This window comes from Triturus cristatus, chromosome 9 (assembly GCF_964204655.1).
Source record: "Triturus cristatus chromosome 9, aTriCri1.1, whole genome shotgun sequence".
In the NCBI taxonomy this organism is placed as follows: Eukaryota; Metazoa; Chordata; class Amphibia; order Caudata; family Salamandridae; genus Triturus; species Triturus cristatus.
Window position 1 is genome coordinate 549,080,411 of NC_140592.1, and position 21,846 is coordinate 549,102,256.

The 21,846-nt window shown below is 43.7% G+C and overlaps 1 protein-coding gene across 6 annotated transcripts in view; it reads right to left on the reverse strand.

Moving 5' to 3' along the window:
• The window catches only part of SCYL1 (SCY1 like pseudokinase 1), a 1,795,032-nt gene that overhangs the window by 740,651 nt on the left and 1,032,535 nt on the right, over nt 1-21,846 (reverse strand). For all 6 annotated transcript variants that reach the window (XM_085625549.1, XM_085625547.1, XM_085625546.1 and 3 more), the window contains exon 12: nt 18,930-19,005. In XM_085625549.1, the coding sequence (XP_085481675.1) occupies nt 18,930-19,005 (76 nt within the window). The remainder of the gene's footprint in view (nt 1-18,929; nt 19,006-21,846) is intronic.

Consider the following 21,846-nt stretch of genomic DNA (forward strand, 5'->3'; position numbering starts at 1 on the left):
TATGAGCACAAAGGGGGGTGACGAACCACAGGCATATAAAGCTTGATTGCACAAGCACAAAGGGTGCATAGGTATCATGTGACATGACACGGACATCCCAATACCTCTGCGTTCAGGCACCAGGGTGCCAAGATATTGTGTGATACAATACATAACTCCTCCTAAGTGTATGAGCACAAAAGGTGCATAGGTAGTGTGTGACTAATCCACAGGCATAACCTGCGTATGTGTACTAGCACACAGGTGTAGAGCTATAGGATGATATAACCAGCTTCCAATGCATATGTGTACTTGTGATGGGTGAATAAACGCTACTTGACAACAGACCCCATATTCATATTTTGTAACCGCACCCGCGTGCCTATGAGTACTTCACAACAGACTCCTATTTCATATTTGTAACATCACCCGCTTGCCTCTGGCACTCTCGAAGGTGTAACAACCAGGCCTGGGATGTAATCACATCATAGGTACTAATAATGTATGTCGGTGACCACAGAGGCAGGCGCCTCGCGAGACTGACATCCAAGACTTGTAGTATTTGACGTGACATCACCCTGGTGTGAAATGTCCTGATGTAATGCCCATAGTAAGCACACATCACCCCGTTGTGAAATGTCTTGATGTAGTGTCCATAGTAAGCAGTCATGCTTCCACCTGAAAACGTCAATGGTTTGACCATTCCGTGGGAACTACAAGAATAACGGGTAATATACCGTATATATACCTTGCTGGCTGACCTGAAGCAGGGTTTTCAAAACTTTATATTGACATCAGACTTCAATTCAGCCCACTTTAGCCTAGCCTCAGTTCCATTACATAAGGAACTCTGTATGTGGCTTTCAATGAGAGCGCCTAACATAGCGCCATTTGCATTACTTGAAGGAACATTGAAAATCATATTACAAATTAAGGGCGCCTACCATAGCCCCAGTTACATTTACCTGACTACATAGGGAACATTGCATGCGACTTTCAATGAGAGGGCCTAGCATAGCTCCATTTCCCTTAAGTGATGGAACATCGAAAATCTTATTACAACTTAAGAGCGCCTAGAACCAGTTGCATTTACTTGAGGAACATTTGAAATCAGACTTTCAATTCTGAACGCTTCGCACAGCCTATACGTTAACATTGCATGTGACTTTCAATGAGAGCGCCTGGCACACACTCTGCACTTTTTTAGGGTTTTGCCAGTAGGCATTGTTGATGATCCTAGGAAGTCTGCCACGGGTTGGAACTCTGATGCAGCAATGTTACCCTCCACTAATGAGGACAGAGGAGACTGAGCTAGGTGCAAATAATCAACCTGGAAATGGCAGCCCAACCGGGAAACCATTAAGTTGGCTGAGCATGCATACATTTCAGTAACAGAAACCTATGGTGGAAATGTTGCAAAAGACCCTCATGAAATAGTTCTGCTTTTTTCCAGGCGGAAGCCCCACTGACTTAAAAATCAACTGTTCCAAGTCTCATATAAGACATGCAGACGGGCAGATAGGACGCATGGTATTGAAAAAACACCAGTAAATGACACATTCAGGTCAAACGTGAGACGTGTTTGGTAAACCAGCAGCACCCAAGCAGTATGCTGTCTGGTAACCCAATTGTCACTAGTCCAAGGCTCACCATCTTTGCCCTTTCACATACTGCGTCATTACATCGCTGTGAATTAAAAGTACCCTATTATGTACAAATGACTCCTGTTATTTAGTAAGCGCTCTGAAGTCATCAAATCTGGGGCAAAGTTAAATGCAGCATACAACTGCGAGCGTCTGGAATGAAAGCTCAACCAACCTATACCACCTTTACAGGTTAAAATCTACCTCAAAACCAAACATACGCTACACAAAAATTGTCCCCCAATTGGCTATTCGTTATTACTTAAGGGGGTTATTTTTCGAACTCAGGTGACAAAAAACGCGGTCCCGGTGATAACACACGGTAATACCCCCACAATAACAACCACTTGTTAAGACCTAAGTGGTAAGCCCTACACGGTAACAACCACTTGTTAAGGGTAAGTGGTAAACCTTACATGGTAACAACCATTTGTTAAGACCTTAGTGGTAGATTTTACACGGTAACCACCACTTGCTAACACCTACGTGGTAACGCCCGGTAACAGCCATACTGTAACGTTCACGCGGTAACACCCCTGCGGTACCCCCCCCAAGGTAAAAACACCAATGCGGCAAACATAAAAAAAGGTAAACACCCATGCGGTAACACCCCGCGCGGTAACACCCTTAATAAATTAGCCAGTCGTTTCCAAGCAGGACTGCTACTGAGATAAGAGTTGGAGAGCTAATGATTGCGGCGAAGGACCAGCGAGCTTGGCCCGGGGTGGGGGGAGGTGGAGTATGCGCAGCGAGGCCTTGCATTTTATTAAAATCCACATATTAACTTTAGATTGTACAAATATAGGGACATCTGCAATTACCTAAAACCAATCACCCAACAGTGCTACCAATGCAGCAACAAACATCAGCGCCGGTGCCCGTTTGCCAGACGCTGGAAACCGCCAGCGCAACTTAAGTGCAGCGAAATTACTAGCGAGGCAAAACACGGCCCTTTGTCTACCATCACTACACAATGCGAAATCCAGTGGGAACCTCACTGACTAGGCCCATTCACATATTATCGGCAAGTAACAGAATGGCAGTTAGCGTCTGATTCGGAGGAAAAGGCTAACTGACCGAGTCTGCAACAAAGAAGGCTACCACGGTAGAGTGCACACTTAGGAAACCAGGGACCAGAAAACTAGAAGGCCGCCATACTGTACATGTCCCCACCAAAGTTAATTCGGAGGAAGACATGAATTGTCCCGAATCTTCACCAAAGTAAGAACGCGAAATTGCACTTACTTCATGACCGCGCAGACACGCCCGCTGTCGGTCAGTAATCCCCGCGCCTCCCCGCCTAAAAACAGGCTCATACGTGGGGTGAAGCATGTCGAGCGCTAACGGTGTTAAACAGCAAACCAAAAAGCCTACACAGCGTCAAGCCCCCTTACTGCCGCCAGGAGAACACGCAGCCAACGCACTGTTGTTGTCGATACCCACCGAATATCACTGCATTAATTGGAGGGGAAAACAGGACTGCTTGTTTCGCAGCGCGTGCCCCCCGCACTGTGCAATGGGTGACGCACAACCCCCCTGCCTACTGATCTGGGAAACTGCCCAAACCCTTACCTGACAGTAGTTGCACAGCACCCCCTGCACCCAAAGATACTCTCAATAGTGCGTCAAGAAAAAATTACCCCCAAACGTGTGACTCCTGGAAGCGCTTAGCAGTGTAGGCTTGCCGGTGTTGACGTCCTCGCGAAATGGTCCGACCCAGCTGTACTCCCAAAAAAATTCTGAAATAACAGAGACACAAATGACCCGTACTGGGCCACACAACTAGCTGATGCGCTGCGGTGACTGTAAGCCCCTCAGCGCGCACACTACGCCTTATGAGCCATTTTAACCGATATTTACAGCGCAGTACTAGCACCCGTGTAATCAGCAAAACGTGCCTCTCACTGTTTGCTTATGATCGTAGTTTCACCTTCGCCTACACCTCAAATTGAAGGTACAGATGCATTTAATAAAGCCAGCAATTGCACACCTGACTATGCGAGCAAATGATATGGTGAGCGTCTAAACTTTGCTTACCCCAAAACAGCTGTTGCCTTTTAGCGCTCCCCGCGCAGCTAGCGACGATGCTGGCGGTACAACAAATGCCCCCAAGCACAATTCACGACTTCTGTCCTTTGTAACGATACAGTGAGACACCAGGAATTGAACACTTAAGCTTGAGAGTAAGGGTCTAAGACCTCAAGACCCTCACCGTTAGGCCGCGGTGCTTCTCCGCACCAGTATAACGCTGAAATGAGCAGTCGATGCCGGTCCTGCCCGGCCGCACAACAATGCACTTCTGATCGCAGGCCCGGCGCCAGTACGCAGCTGATATGCCGCTGATACCGCCCGCACGGGAGACACAATTGCCGATCACTTAACTGATTTCTCGGCGATCCTTTCCACTGATCTCACGCCGGTGCCAAAAATGGACGACGGACGTGGCGAAATCCTCCGCTATGATCTTCAAATGGAAACGCCGGAAGGAATCTCCTCCGAGGCACACACCGCCGCGCTGCTGACAGTTCCCTCCCGATCATGGAGGAACACACCACTGCTCTTCCGACAGTTCACTCCTGGCCACGGCCACCTGAAATCTCGGGACTGCTACGAAAGACGACCTGCAAAGAGAAAAGCAAGTTACGGGCCGCCGCTGGCCCGGCTTCGTTCCTGGTGGGGGCGCGAGGAACAAGAGACTGTTCCTGCGCCCACCGCCCCCTTTTAAGAGGGGGCAGTGGGACCACCAGGCGGGAGGCTGGTCTAAACCAGTCTCCCCCAAACGTACGGCGTTTGTGTGAACCGGAAGCACTGAAAGTGCTTCAGGTTCACTGCTGGGGTCTGGCGCGACTGCCATAATGGCAGCACGCGCTAGATAGCGCTTGCCTTGCCCAGATATTTTGCTAACCCCTAGCCCTCTCAGGTGGCAGATCGAGGATGGAAGCCAAATTCCACTCCAGCGAAGAACAAACCGGGGGAAGGGGGTAGAGCTAAAGGAGGATTGAGTTGCATGCTACCCTACGTGTTAGAAGACCCCAATGAGCATCAGAAGGAGTGGGTTTCTGTTCCCTGAGCAGTGGCGGTCCTACTTTGCTGGACAGAGGTTGGCAGGATATCAGTGGGAGAGAGGTGTGTCCAGGCTGCTCTTACACCAATGTCGCAAGGCCGCCGTTGTGTCTACTACGACCACCATGGTCTCACACGGCAGACACGTGGGGTCCAGAGGCTCTAGTCCTAATAGGCGATATCTTGGTTTGTCCTGCCCTACGCCAGCCTCTTGCTCCATAGATTGAGGCGTAACACACCCGGTTACAGCATGCCAGCTGACTCAACCCCCACCCAAGAACAGTTAATTTGTTAGGGTTTCATTTGCTCAGCAAGGCACGTTGCATAATTTACTGTCCACCAGATGCTGTCGCAAGTCAGACATTTGAGGACAAATTAGTAAGACTCAGATTTGAAAATAAAATAACAAGAGTTAAAATGGTATCAGTTTTTACAGAGAAAGACGTACCTCTAAAATTAAGACCTACAACAAGGTTTGGGATTTTTCAGGGAAAGAAATCATCACCATCGAAAACCTTATTATTGATCAGCAAGGTCATAATAGTACATCACAATACATCACATGAAATGTATAGCATAAGGATAATATATTAATAATATTCTGAGTAAAATATCAAGATACAGTATCAACAAAGCATGTTTTGAAAGGATAAAACTAGTGCACAATAAGTAAAACCCTAACCAATGTAAGATCCTAGACAAAAAGCAGGTACATCATAGTAGAAGAAGCAGGGAATCAAGGAAATCCAAAAGAATTAGCTACACAATATTAAACTAAATGTGGGAGCCCTTGATTTGGCTGAGGGAGACTGATCGTTGCAAGCACGCAATCCATGATGCAAGGTGACTGCCACCACTTGAAAGGCCGCGCTAGAAAGATTGCTTCCTATTTGAGATGTAAGATCAGGGATCCCCCCATACTGAGTCCTCAATGCTGGACAGGTCTTGGGCTAATTCACTTGGTTCAAAAGAAAGATTAAAATTACCAGACAGAAATATGTGGTTGGATTCAGAGTTGGCTACCAATATTCTGTCCAGTTCTTGTAACGTTTGGGTTTTCCTGCTTATAACTGGCACCCCTATTATAGATAATAATTAACAAGAGGGGTTTGGATTTTAAACAGGAAAAAATTAGCCCTTGAGTGCTAAATAAGTACACTGCACCCAAATGGATGTATCACAAAAAGTTTGACCAAGAAGAAAGACAAAAACTTGAGAGACTGTGTATTACTGTTAGAAGAGCCTCAATGAATAGTTGTGAAATGAGAATGGTGATAATGCATGTTGAATAATTTCCTGACGGAGTAATGAAAATGATTTTTTGAACCAGAGAAGAAGACTTTTGGTTTTATTTAGCTTTTTACATTTTCATAGTGTGCCTTAGAGATGAATGACGGTTCATATTAAATTGCAGATTGATTTTGTTGTTAGTTATCCTGCTGATGATAGTTTTGTTCCAGGATTGAACTTTATGAACTGAGCTCCAAAAGTATATTTGTTAATCTACTTATTTTGAATCATTCTGAGAATTTAATAACTCACAGTTGCTTAGATTTTGTTTTTGACTGTTTTTCGATAGAGGATGACTACTGTCAATAAAAGTTGTATAGGTCTCAAAATAATTTTTACGATTCTTATATTAATAATTTTTATTTGTGAATTAGTGAGTCAAACTCCTGTTGGGTATACTTCTGAAGATAGACCCATTATGTTATATAAACAAAAATACCACTAATCAAAATAATGCATGTAAACTGAGCGATGTGGAGCTTAACTGTACTGAGGGCTTAATGAGAGGAAAGTGAAAATGAGTAGAAATGCTGAAGAAGTGACATAGATTAAACTGCAAGAAGAAGCTGTTGAGAGAATTGGAGATTTGAAAATGCATCCTAGACTTAGAATTACTCATGCGAAGAAAGGAGCTATTTGCATGATACATAAGAAACATAATGATTAGAAAGGGACTAATAAAGTTTGGCGAGTCGTTTGGTGATGTGGGTGGAAGTATGATTAGACGGATACTTTCCCCAATTATCATAAGTCCTCTTAGGTATAATTGGTCTATTTCTTTTACTAAAACATTTTGAAGTTTTTTGGTTATGGGACAAGTTAAAATTAGGGTGTGAAAAGGAGACAACAACAAAGATAATGAACAGAGAAGAGTTCGAACTGGAGGATATCAAATCAAAATGGTTTTATTAATTGAAATCCTTTGAAGAATCAAACATTTATGAACGATGCTTGGTACAGTAGTACAGTAATGTAGTGTGTTGTGATGGTTTAAAATAAATCATCAGAGGGGAAAGAAATAAGTTACATACCTGCAACTGCAGTTTTCCAATATTGGTATCTTTCATAGATTTAAATAAACAGTGCCCTAGGGATGTGGGGGTCCCCGGGGTAGTGTGGGGGGGGGGGCTCGAGCCTCCCACACACATTTATTTTAGCCCCCCCAACGTATTTTAATAAAGCCCCAGGGAGGTGGCGGTCCCCGTGGCTTAAAACCCCAGGGATTTGGCGGTCCCAGAGGCTGCGGGAGGACCATGCGCCCCTGTGAATGAATTATAAAGCCCCGGGGAGTTTGGGGTCCTCAGGGCTGCAGGGGCCCGCAAAAGAATTAAGGATTGCCCCCGGGACCTGGCCCACCAGGGGGCTTTAAAAAACAAAGCGCGAGAGCCAGCGCTTCGTTTTTGTTTTTTTTCATTTTCGACGGGGTTTGCGCACCCAGAGCGACCCGGCCATAAATGTAAAAAAAAAAAAAATGGGGGGGAGGGGGTCAGGGTATTAATACCCTGTCCACTTTTTTTGTTTTACTTTCACCTTTTTCCCTCTCCTTCGGTCCGAGGCACAAGATGGCTGCCAACACTTCCTGGTTTGAAGTCTTGGTAGCCAATCAGAGGCAAGCTCGTGCTCAGGAAGGCTCAGCCAATCAGATCTCACAATTCTCAAATATCGATATCTGTAAATCTTTAAATATCTCAAAAACTACTGAACGGAATTACACCATTTAAAAAAAAAAAAGCATGCTTTCTGGACCAAGGGCTATCTCTCTGCCAAATTTGGTGTAATTCCGTTCAGCAGTTAAGGCTGTAGCCGTGTCTAAAGTTTCCTATGGAAATTAACATGGGGAAAACACGTTTTGGGCCACCTCCTTTTTTCCCGGCCCCCTCTTGACGCATCACCCTGAAACTTTCAAAACAAGAGCTGACCTGAGTGAACAATTAGTTTAAAGAATTTCGTGAAGAATCGTCAAACTGTGCCAAAGTTATTGGCAAAGCAAAAAACGCTTTTCCTATGGAAACTAGGTTCTAACTATACCTACCTACTGGCAACCGCCAGTAGGTAATATATATATATATATATATATACACACACACATCATCCTAGTAAGCACTTAAGTGGACGGTGGGTAGAGCTAATAATATCATTCAATGTAATGCAAGTACCCAAAGTAATGGTGTGCATACTCAATACTGTTATCATCACATTAGTCAAAAATATGACATAAAGAAACCACAAACAGATATATAAAATTCTAGTTTGTATCATAATTTTTTTTAAATGTAATTCCTCTATCTAAAGAGGCTTAACTCATTGAAATAGGTTTCGTAGCACTGCCTGTCCCACAGCTGCGTCAACCCGATGTGTTGACTCCAGGCAGTAATGCTGCGTAAACGTGCGAGTTGTTTTCCACGTTGCAGCTCTGCAGATCTTTTACAGTGGTACTCCAGCAAACATAGCAGCTGAAGTGGAAACTGCCCTAGTGGAGTGTGCTTTTACAGTCCTTGATAATGGTTTGCCAGCTTTGATGTGACAAAATTTGATTGTGTTCACTATCCATCTGGCGAAAGTAGTCTTAGAAACTGCAACACCCTGGTGGCCTTGTCCATAGGCTACGAATAGCTGATCTGACTTGCGTATAGCTTTAGTCCTTTGTAAGTAGAATTTAAGACAACTTTTGATGTCTGAAGTGTGAAGCGTTCTTTCCGCAGGCGTAGAAGGATTAGGGAAGAAAGTTCTGAGGATGACCAGTTCGTTCAAATGGAACTGAGAGGGAACTTTAGGGATGAATTTTGGATTTGTCCTGAGAATTACAATTTCGTCAGAGAAGCGCAGGAATGGATACGCTATGGTAAAAGCTTGTATTTCACAAACCCTTCTCATTGATGTGAGGTCCAATAGAAGAGCAACTTTCCATGTTAAATATTTTATATCTGCCTTATGGACGGGCTCAAAGGGTTGTTTCAGAAGTTGTGATAGAACTACATTTAGCTGCCATTCTGGGGGTGGAGCTCGGATGGGTGGGAAAGTTCGAAACAGTCCTTTCATAAATTGTTTTATGATTCCTGACGAGCATAAGGATGGGTATTTAGAGGAGTGTCTGTATCTAGATGTAGCAGCGAGGTGAACTTTAACTGAAGCGTATGCCAATCCAGATTTTGCTAAGGATAGCAAATAAAGTAAAACTTCTTCTGAAACAGCGAGAAAAGGATGTACTTCATTATGCCTGCACTATAGACAGAAACACTTTCATTTCAGTCTGTATGACTTATTGGTCCTGTCAGCACAGGATCTAGGGATTATGTCTTTGCATTCCTGTGAAATGGTCAGTTCCTTAAATTCAAAGAATTCAGGAGCCACGCATGTAACTGCAGAGTCGCTGGCCTGGATGACATATTTGACCTGGCTTCCTGGTCAACAGTGTTGGTAACAGGCGGATGGGCTGAGCTTCCGATAAGAGGAGAAGTTCCGTGTATCAATGCTGTCTGGGCCACTTGGGGGCTATTAGAAGAAGGCAACAGTGTTCCCATTTCATTTTCGTGAGGACCCTGGATATCAGAGGAATGGGGGGGAAAGCGTATGCATAGATCCCTGACCAGCGCATTGAAAGAGCATTCCCCCGAGAGTTTGGGAGAGGAGGGGGAATCTGCTTGTGAAGAATCGGCATTAGGAGTTGATTTGGGTTGCAAACAGGTCTAACGCTGGTTTTCCTCAGACTGCAAATATCCTGTCCAGTTGGCTCTGTTCTAGTTCCCACTCGTGGCAACCGTCTTTGGTTCTGCTCAAAGCATCCACCAAGGTATTCCGGAGGCCTGGAACATGCTCCGCAGTTAGGGATATTCCATGAAGAGTCAAGCAGCTCTATAACTGCTGGGCGTCCTGTGAGAGAGATAGGGCCTTGGTGCCTCCCTGCTTGTTGATGTAAAATATACTTGTGGTGTTGTCTGTGTGGATCAACACCGATGAGCCCTGTATTCGAGGGAGGAAAGCCTGAAGGGAGAGAAAAATGGCTTTCAACTCCAAACTATTTATGTGCATTTGACATTGAGTCGAGGACTACTTTCCTTGAACTTGCAGGTCCTGCAGGTGCTCTTCCCAACCTTCCATAGAAAAATCTGTTGTTACTATGTATTTTGGAATCACTGGTAGAAAGGAGAAGCCCTGGGACAGATGTGATTCTTGTGTCCACTATTCGAATGCCTCTTTCATGCGTGGGATGATAGTTACTACGTCGTCAAAAATTCCTGTGGTTTGAACCCATTGACATTGAAGCTCTTCTAGGAGAGGCCTCAAATGTAGGCGAGCAAGTGGTACCAAGTTGATTGCTGAGGAGAGCATTCCCAGCAGAGACTTGAATATTCTCACAGAAGCGTACTTTTTTCTGGAAAGTTTGAATGTGAATGCTTGTAACCGCTGCTGTCTTTCCTGGGAGAGGAAGGCTTTGTTCTGAATGGTGTTCAAGTTGGCCCCCAGAAATGTCATTGTCTGGCTTGGGAAGATTGAAGATTTTTGATGATTTATCGAGAGTCCCAATTTGAGGAACAGGGCTAGACAATCGTCTGTGGCGGCCTTTGCTAGACGAGCTGAAGGGGCTTTCAGCAGCCAATTTTCTATGTACGGGAATACTTGATGACCCTTGTTCCACAAGGCTGCTGCCAGAGGAGCTAGAAACTTCGTAAAAATTTGTTGAGCGGATTTGAGGCCAAATGGAAGGACTCGGAATTGATAGTGGGTACCAGCCACTGTGAATCGAAGGAATTTTCTGTGCTTTGGATGTATAGGAACATGAAATTAAGTGTCCTCTAGATCCAATGAAGTCATGATATCTCCGCTGTTGAGGCATCGCAGGATGTCAGAGAGCGTGACCATCCTAAATGTTTGACTTTTGAGGAATTTGTTTAATTTCCAGAGGTCTAAGATAGGTCTCCACTCTCCCGATTTTTTGCAAATGAGGAAGAAGCCGGAGTAGAAACCTTTCCTTCTCTGAGCAAAAGGGCCATTTTTTTATTGCTCCTTTCTGAAGCATAATCTTTGCTTCTTTTTTGAGCAATTAAAGACGAGGGGGGTGCGATCCCTTGGTGTTGGGAGGGATTTCAGTAAAATCCAAAGTGTGGCCATAAGAGATGAGATCCAGGACCCACTTGTCTGACATGATATTTCTCCACTGGTGGATATGGTTTGGAAATCTTCGCACCGGTTGGGAAGGGGGAAAATTTAACTGGTACCCTGTTGTGATCACTGTTTGCGACCGGAGTCGCGGGCTTGAGACACTGGCTTTCGTCTGGAGCCCTGTCTGGGGAAACCAGCCGTTGTTGGTTATCGGTAGGTGATATTGTGGCTGGTAGGATTGGTAAGTCTGGATATGTTGGTAGTTTCCTCTATATCCAGAAAACCCATGGCCTCGAGCTCCCCGAAAGAGCGGTTTATGTTACTGAAGGGTGCCTACCGCTTTGGCAGTATCCGTATCTTTCTTTATTGTTGTAAGCGCTTCATCTATGTGATTGCCAAATAGGCTATCGCTGTCGTATGCCCTGTCTAGAATTTTCGACTGTACTTCTGGGTGAAAGGCTGTTGCTCTTAGCCACCCCTGGCGTCTTAGAACGGCTGCACCCGCCAGTTGGCGAAAGCTTGTAGTGGCTATATCCATAGCACAGTCTATGATTTGGGCTGCTGCTCGTTCTCCTTCTGCAAGGATCTTATTAAACTCTTCTTTATTCTACTCTGGAATAAGGTCTCTCATTGTCCCCATACCGGACCACATTTGCCGATCGTAGCGGCCCAAGATGGCTAAAGCATTAGAAGCTCTGACAGAACTTACCACCATTAAGGAAAATCTTTTTCCAGTGGAGTCTAGACCCTCTTTATCTGGTGGAGATGTGATGGGAGTAGATGGGTTTTCTGATCTCCTTTGGGCTGCATGTGAGATAACAGAGTCTGGCTTGGGATGACCTGTGAGACATGTAGGAGAATCCTCTGGTCCCTGTATGTTTGGTCTATTCTTGGGAGCACCAGAACCATAGAAGCTGGCATCTTCATTACCTTAATACCCTCTTGCCAAATGTAATCTATGACAGGTATTGACCTGACTGTCTTTCTTGATTTTCCTTTATAGTCATACAGAAAGAAATCTGATTGTTTTACAACTGTAGGCAAGTGGAATCTGTCCATTATATTATGGAAACCTCCAATATCCTCTGAAGGTGAGTCTGAAGGACGATGAGGAGGAGGAGACGGTGTTGGTACTACATAATCATCCGATTCATCTGTAGGCGAAGGAGGATCATGGATTTCTCCCTCCTCAGGCTCTTCTTCAGAGGTGGTAGGATCCTCTCTAGGAGGCAGAGGAATTATGGGACGTGGCGTCAGTCTGGGCGTGACAGGAGGTGGTGGTGGTGTCAGAGAAGCCACCGGCGGAGGGGGGTGGGCACTGTGACTATGTCCTCTTGGGGAGGAAACCTCCTTTTGTAATCCGCCAACATAGTTTGTAGGTCCACTATTGGGGACGGAGGCAGTTGAGCAGGTTGTTGCTTTGGCTGTTCATAGTCTCTGAAAGGATGATATTGAGTGTGAGGGACTGGATACTGTTGATAGTATTGCTCCTCATCATCTGTCTTCATTCTCTCCCTGACACTATACATTGAGTTCCGAAGGGCAATGCGCAGTCCCAAATGGGCTTTTATCCTCATCAGTGTCTTCCACATCTAACAGATGAGGAAGATAGTGGAGACATTTTTGGTGTTCGAAATTCAATTTGTGTAGTTTGTAGAAATGGAGTTGATGGACCCGTAGACTAAATTGAAATTATCTTAGACGATGCCGTCGTGGAGGTCGTCGACAGTGGAATTATCGTCGTCGACGGAGTCCTTGTCGAAGGCGGGATTGCCGTCGAGGGTGGGATTGCCGTCGAGGGTGGCGTTGTCGTCGACGGTGCAGCTTTTGCCGACGATGATGGAATCGTCATCAATGTTGGGGTCCTCGTTGACGAAAAGGTTTTCGTTGACGATAAGGTCTTCATCGACAGTCTCGTCGATGATGAAATCTTTGTCGATGGTGGTGTCTTCGTCGACGGAGTCGTCGACGATAGAGGTAACATTGAGGGTATGGAACCTTTAATACTCGCTGTTGAAGTAGTCAGCGTTGTCGACGGTTTCGACAACGATAGAGTTGTTGTCGTCGGTGTTGTTGAAGTAGTAGGAGTCGATAGCGAGCTTGACGCCGATGAGGATTTGTGACTGATTTTGCGCCTGGAATGACTTGAAGATTCCGATTTTTCCTTAGATGTCCCCAAAGAATGAGGGGAACCTATCTCTGAGGAGACCTTAGGCTGTTTTTCCTTTTTTAGAGATTCTCTGGCCAAATGAAAGACTTTAGAATGTTTCCTGCTCTCTTCAGGCTGACCCTCAGGCGACCTGGGCCTCTTACGAGTCTTTGAGGACGTGTCGCTCTCAACATCTGATGAAGCACTCTGCTTCCTCTTCAGCCACAATAAAAGCCTGCCCTCTCGGTCTTTAAGGGTCTTTGTTGCAAAAGTGCAACATATTTTACATTGCTTTGCCTCATGATGGGGATTGAGGCAATAGATGCAATCCTTGTGGGTATCATCAACGTGTACTCTTTTTCTTTCCGCAGGATTTACAATGTCTAAATAATCTTTTTTTATCAGACATTCTTCTATATAAATATAGAAACAAGACTTATCTGACAAAAGTTGAAGAACTGAGCAGAGCTCAGGGAGACTCCCTTACACACGACGTGCAGTGAAAATGTCAGAAATTCAGCCTCTCTTGGGAAGGTTTTAGAGTATGCTGGTTGCTGATTGGTCTTGTTTTGAGTTTGGTAATTTTTATAAAAGGAGGTTGATAGGCAATTGAATACATGGTTACCCCAATGATAGCCTATGAAAGTTATTATTTACTGCTTTATTATATGTACTGTGGGACTCCCACTTCGACGACGGGGAATGATTAAAGCATGTGAATCTATGAAAGATACCCCAATACTGGATAATTGTGAGTGCAAATTTATCAATGAAGATTAATATTAATTTTTATTTGTTTACGTTAGAAAAAGTAACCCAGAAAAAGAATTTAATAGCCCTCACTGACAGCTAAGAAACATAGGACCACATGTATCAAACATTTTTTGCATTTGCAAACGGGCAGATTCTCAGAATCGGCCCATTTGCGAAGGCAAAAATGCTTTTCCTATGTAACTAATCCTACATCGCGATTCGGCCCGGTTACCGAATTGCAAAATGGGTTTGCGATTCAGTATTTGGAAGGGGCGTGTTTAGGGTGTCCCTTATAAATACAGATTCGTAACAGTATGTATGAATGCTTTGTGACCGTGAATGCAGTCACAAAACATTCGCAATTTGCCACCAGCTTCAAGTTGGTGGTAACCCTTTCGCAAACTGAAAAGTGTTAAAAGCAATCGCGTACATGGGGTCTGCTGACTTCAGCAGGCCACCATCCCTGTGAATTGAAGAACGTATATTTGCAACATTAATATTATAATTAATATTAATGAGGTAGGTCGATTTGCGACCCCCTAGGAATTGCTAAATGAAACTCTTGAGTTTCATACATTAGTAATAGCAATTACCTAAATGTGATTCCCTGAAAATCACAACTAGGTAATCGCTTTTACAAATGTTGATACATGTTACCCATAACTTTTTAAAAGCTGAACTACATCTCTCTTGTTTTATTTTTTCCGTTTTCACAAAATAAGATGGAAATGTTCTCTATTCCATGATGTTGTTTATTTTCTCAATAACCACTAATGTGCTGCAGAGGAAGCCTGCATGTCATGTTTCAAATGTTCAAGGTTGATTTCTGGTCATGCAGTGCTCCATTCAATTTTTCAGTAGTTTATAGTACAGTAATGCAATGTCATGCCCCCTTGTATGTAGATTAGAGCTACTCAGAGATTAATTATTTTGTGAGGGTTTCAAGTGTAAGACTGATTTACATAATAACATTTCTAAAATGTTGATCGCTTTCTATCAATTTATCTATCTTTATTAGGACAGACCACTGTGCCTCTTCAAACCATGCAAGGGCATGGCTTTCTATGACTGTGAAACTATAAAATATGTTGTTTTTGGGGTGTGAACTAAACTTTTCAGTCACTTTTTCTGAGACTTCCATCGAGCCTGTCCTTATGAAGGACTGCTCTTTGACTTCGTACTTCGCTTATTCACAAGTCTTTTCCGTGCTCTCTTCAGAGGCAGAGTTATGTTGGTCATCCTATTCACACTATACTTACACTTTTCTCTTAACCTATTATAAATCGTTAACTAACTAATCTTTTTTTCTTTCAGTGATATGTTTTTTGAAATTTTTAATAAACCATTATGGTTTAGACTTTGAATCTTGTCCCACATGGTTTTTCCTGAGTGGATTTTTATTTGTTGAGGACCCTGGTACTTTTGGATTCCTATGGCCCAATCCATTCAGTCATCCCTTTAACTAGTGATGTGGTGCACATTCAGGTAAATGCACACGTTGCCTTTCTAACCCAAAATAAAATATTATCAATAGCTAGCTAATCCTGGAGAAATAAACGTGTAACACTACAATTGCAATGAAACTTTATGACTAAAGCAATGCCAAAAATAATCGAGGAAAACAAAGATAAAGCCAACAAGACCACCAACACATTCTGGTCTTTCAAAATACAACACTGTGTATAACAGATGCAGACCAAGAAGGGGCACATGTGTCAGTAACACACAATACAATAATGTCACAAAGTGAGCAATATCACTCCACACTGGAATGCTCAACAAATGCTGCATGCGCATAGTCTCCCTGTATCGCCAGCAAATCATACATACTCCAACAGCCTACATGCGACTGTATGCATCGATCTTTGACAATGAAATCCTTATGCAGTTCCTCATGAACTGTGCAATTGTAAGCTCATGCCTTATAAACCGATAACATGCGCATTGTCACATAAGTTACCACTTTGGCGTAACTCTACAAGGTGTGCTTTCTCACCCAAGAGTGTCAGGGGTGAACTTGGTCAAAGCAGCAGCATTGAATGTGGAAGTATTGCTTTTGTGTTACTAACAATCCCATGTAGGGATCAGACACACAGTGGAAACAGCAACATACCTTATTTTGTTATTCACAGTAAGAAAAATGAACATTTCTAAATTAAAAGTATTTATTGCTACAGGGACAACAAGTTTCTCAGTACATCTAAAACAACTATACAGACTAAAAACAGCAACAAGACATGTGTTAAATAATGAGAACAAAATAAACATTGCCAGCATTGCTAAAGTGTCATTTAAAATGTTATCTATAACCTAAGACCCGAATGCCTACTTCAATGCGCTGTACTATAAGAGCATGAAAGGCAGAGCAACTTGCATTCTAGAGTTTCTTAGGGAGAACTTTATTGACAGAAAAGGCTGTCTTTATCAGCAAACGTGTGAAGCAGTGGTGGCTGCCTCGGAACGGGGGTGGTGGGCAGGGGGGATAGATAAAAAACTAAAAATGTACCTTTGCACGCCTCTCTTCCGTCCTCTTCATTGCTGTTAGCACCGGAAGCACCCAGGCTCCTGTACTCTCCCACCTGAATGAGCAACGTCAAGATTGGTCTGGGCGGCCTGTTTGGCAACTCGGGCAGTGCCTGGTAACCTAGGCATGTTCTCCATGGGGCTGTGCAACACAGCCCCATGGAGAACATGCTAAGTGCCTATAATGGTTTGGCCGGCCAAACCGTCATGAGCACTTAGAGGAGTTCAGAACACTCCTCACTCTGGTCTGGCATCACAGAGCCCAGCCCTGCCCTGACCTGGCTTTGAGTTCCTCAAAGAAAAATAAAATGATAATAACGTCCTATAATCATTTTATCTTCTAATGTTTGCACTGCTGAAATAGCCGTAGGGTGGTGCTCCTCCACCTTAGCGGAGGAGCCGCCACTGGTGTGAAGAGTGTTCCCTTTAATGGACAAACACCCACTGCGGTAGCAGGCAGTCGGTCATCCTCCAGGACTTGGCTCTCTCAGCTTCAGGCAAAATGCATCATCTGCGAAGTGTGAAGTGCGCAGTAGCAGGTGAGACTCAGACGCATTAGATATTGTATCAATGTCATCAATCGAAGAACTTGACACTATCACAGATCCTAGAACGATAAGGGCTGGTGACATCTACACTTAAAGGCAGATGTGACAATGATTCTCTAACAAATCAGGGAATGTGGTGCCTTCCATTGTCTAAGTTAAGGGAGATGGCGGTTTCAATGAACTAAGATAGCGTTAGGGCCTACATAAGATGGAGTTGGACCTTAGGGACTTTACGTCAGCATAACAGTCCAAACGTGGTATAAAACTTCCTAAAAATCCATTATGCCACGCTCATTATCTTTCCTACTAAATCTGATATCTGTTCAGTCCTCCTGCATATTGCGGGGATGTCATTCCACTGTTACAAACAACTTGATGAGACCAACACAATGATACAAGTATTAAGTCTCCTTTAATGAAATAAGAGAACATCGCTCCTTGCAGAGCAGACCTGTGGCTCCCGCCCTTACAATTAATGCAGCAAAAGCTGTCAGTTCAGCCCTTTATGGTGCTGAACTGTGGGGTTTCGAGAATATTGACAGCATTTGCAGGTCAGAACATAAGTTTCTAAGAGATTTAGTGATGCTCCCCCGAAGTGTACCATTGAAACCACTGTTAAATTACATGGGTAGGCATTCTTTTAAAGATGTAGCTAGGCTACGACCTCTGTTATTCTGGGCCCGCTTATGTCGGACCCCTGAATTAACCAACTACGCCGCCGCACTTACAGAAGTCATGGCTCTAGATGGCAACCAAAGAATTAGTTGGGTGCTCAATCTTAAAAAATCTCTTTTTGCACTTGGTTTCAAGGAAGCTTGGGATACGCAAACCCCTCCTAGTAAGACTGAGCTTAAAAGACGCTATTGGGCCTGGATCAACGCTCAAGAGCTGAGCAACTTAAAGAGCAGGAAGGCTAATGGAAGAGTTTTATCTCCATAAGCAACACACATCTTTAGAACCCTACCTAGATTTTATCCAGACACCACGAGGTAGAGCACTTTATATACAGTTTAGGGTAGGCTCACTGCCGGTCAGAGAGTTAACTGCAAAATGGAGCACCCCATATTAAACACCATTAGGGTGCCCCTGCTGCAAAACACCAATCGAGAGCATAGCCCATCTCATGTTTGCCTGCCCTGCCTATAAAAGTGCAAGAACGAGATGGCTTAAACCCATATGCAGAGAGCTGAGTACGTGCGACTATCGCACTGTTCTACGTATCTTAAAGACTGATGCACGGACCTTTTTTGCTTGCGGTGTAGCCAAGTATCTCGGTTGTGCCTGGATTGTAAGGTTTAAATTTCTGCGTGGAGATCCTTAATGAATTATTATGTTTTTATATTCTTAGCTCTATGGTTAGCATATGATACTTTGCACTGTCACTTTATTCCCCGAAAGTAAATTAAGAATAACCAAAAGGGGAAAGAAAAGGTTTTTTTATGCGAAGAAGGGCTTGAAATGAATTTTTACAAAATGATGACCCAAGTTTATTCTTGCCACAACCAAACTTTCTAACTTTTTGGGTAACGAGAAATTGATGATTTTAATGTTTGATTGGATTTTTATATTCTTAAATTGATGCCTCTTTTTAACATTTTTATGGTTTATACAAATTGAAGGATGTAAGTTTGATAATGCTTTTAAGATATTGGATATCGAAATAAAGCTATTTTGTCTGACTGACTGAAAAAAGATAACAAAATAAACTAAAGATAACAGATGTGTTACTTCCAAAAAGCAGAAAGCATTTGCCAGAAAAAGGAATGCTAGTGAATGAGAATCTTAACACAGGACTCTCCCAGAGTGTTGTATGTCAAACACTGACATCACTGCCACTCAGTAAGAACCCTGTACACTAGTGTCAATGCGGTTATAACTCACCAAGCTCAGGCAGCTGAGTGGGGTCTTCAGACACAGTCTCTAGCTTTGCCAGGAAACTTCGAATTGCTTTAAATGCCTGAAAGGAAGAGGAAATAACACTTACACCAATAGTAATGAACCAAATTAAATTTTCTTAAACAAGATCCTGAGTAACATAAGAACCAATAAATTAAATAAAGACTGATTCCAGTTTCTTGCGCTGAGGTCTTTTCTGGGGGGGTCTTCGAGCAGTCATTGGTTTCTGGAGTGTATAGAACATGGGAACTGTCATTTATCCCTAGTACCCATAGCCACAATACTATTGCACTCCAGCTAGAAAACTAAGATGTTCCCTTAGGGCACATGGCTCTTTCTAGGCAGGGAAGGCAAGCAGTCAAGACTTACTGTAGGGGGGTAATAGGGCATTAGAAGTTCATATTCTGTATAAGAGTGTAAATAAGACCCAACAACATCAAGGTCCCTTTAGAGTTTAAATGTCAAAGAGGAGAACGACTTTAGTTCACAGATAGGTACATAGAACAGTTAATGTAGGGTCTACAGAGATCAAAAAATAGGAGGGGCCCCAACAAAATTTCTACGGAAAAATCCCCCCCACTTAAACAAAGAGTTTATCCCAAGACAGTTGTTGTTGCAGTCAGAGATGACTGGGAATCCGCCAACCTGGGGCAAGTTAGGATGAGATTTAAATCAATGGAGCCTGGATCCTTTTATTCGCATGCCTCTGTTAACTCCTCCCATGCTTGTTTTTGTAGCAAGCGCTTCAGGGCCTTGATGGCCCCCTTATAATTACTACGACAAGTTGCCACCCAAGATCTGTCACGTGGGGTCTGTTTCAAGGCCATCTTAAGTTGGCACAAAGCCTGGGAGCACTCGCTATCAAACCATCTTGGGGATGGCTACCGGGACTGGTAATAAACTGGTGACTGATTGCGCAATTGCAATGAATGCATGTATAATTTCTTCTCCAGATTAGCAATTCTAAACACTTTTGAATCTCCAGTTGTCCCAATCTAAAAAGAGCATGGTTAAAAACGGTGGTGTCCAACTGTGACCACCTCAGGCGCCTCACTTGATCAGTTGCGGACAAAGGGCCCACATTCATACTAAGAGGCACAGCCTGGTTTCCTGGCGCTTCAAGCACCAAATTCAGAGGATTGTAATCACTAAAAGCACTGTGTTGGATATTAAAGGGGGATATAAGCTACTTCAAAGGAAAAGAAACAAATACAAAATCACTAATAGTTGCGGATCTCCTACCTTTATAGGTCAGCGGCAGAGGGAAATCAAGGCGATTCACCACTAGATCCAGGGTATATATTAAACCATGAGTGTTTGGGAGGGCATTCAGTTCCTGTCCTTCTGGGGAGTGGTCCATATGCAAGCCATCTCTAATTGTACACGTCGACCAATCTCGCATATTCAGTGCTAGGTCTGGGAATAGCTGGCAATTAAAATCTCCGAATAAAATTAGATGTGCCTGAGGAAGAGCTTCACCCTGCATCCAATCAGGGCGACCACTTAACTCTGCAAGGCTTGAGGGCCCATGAGATTTTTGTTTTGCATCATAAAAATTAATTAAAGTAAAACAAAGTTATTTTTCTGCCACTATTATCAGACCTTGTGCACCAGTGGAATCTTAATTCAAGTGCTTCACCGATCCACAGATCCATAAAGATAATTAGGCCACCCCTTGCTCTTCTCGTTCTTGCACCCTCTGCCCAAAAGATGAAGGTTTTTAACCCTTAATAAAGTAGTTATTTTCAGTCTCCCATGTCTCCTGAAGACAAATGATATTAAAGGATCTAATAAAATGGAGTCACCTGTCATCCAGAAATTTTGCGGCCAGACCTGCCACATTCCAGGAAACAATTTTTACATTTTCACCCCTGCCTTGGTTGTGGTTTAAAAATGATGCGATGAAGCCCAAATTTGGGTTGCTAGTCCCCTTGCTACTTGACCCCAGGCTACTTGTACAACTCAAATGATGGTCTACATTAACACCAGACTGTATCTCCTTAATTGCTGATCTCTGTGACGGTGATTCCACAGGCATAACAGTGGCTATACTGTTCCCCTCACACTCTTGCAGTCAGTCTGCGTCGTTAAGGTCCCTCAGGGGAGCATAGGGATTATGCGTTGTTTGTGTTCCCCCGAGGGAAGAAGAGACTACCTCCTGGAATGCGGATGATTGCAGGTTATGATGTTTTGCGAGGGCCTATAAAAAAAGCCCAAAGGTAGTGACGTGATACCCGACTCTAGCTAAAGGGGCTGGGAGGTCTGTTGCAAGATGTTTCTAGCTAGTTCTGAGAAACTAAATGTGACTATCACACTATCGTCCTCAAATGTTTTCCTAGACCGACATATCCAAGAGACCCTCCTGGCCATCAAAAGTTTCCTATGGTCTTCCACTTTAAATCTGGAATATTTGCTTAGCCAATGTGTAACTTTGTTGGTAAGTTGGTCAGTAGGTTCAGCCCTTTGAGGGCCAAGGCCTGGTACCCCTACTAAAACCACAGTATAAGGGCAGGAAGCTGGGGGGAGGTCAATTACTGGTAATACCGTACTATTATAGGCAAATAAGCTACATCTGACCTTTTCCCTTTGCTGTAGGGAGGTGCTGATGGATCAGGTCCGAACAGCATGAGTGAGCAATAATGGATTAAAGCTGGATACCCAAATGCTCAATTTCGCGGTTAGTGACACCCACTGCCCTTGAGTTAGAAATAAGGGGCTTATTAATACTCGGGGTATCTAAAGGGGGGGGGGGGGGTCTAATTTTACTGTCTGTTGCTGTGAGGTAACAGTGGGGGATGTTGAGTTAATAGAAGCCAGAGCATTTTTAACTCTGCCTAATGTGTCTCTAGACTCTGACATTACTTTAGTGAGTTCATTACAGAACTAAGTCAATAAATCAGTC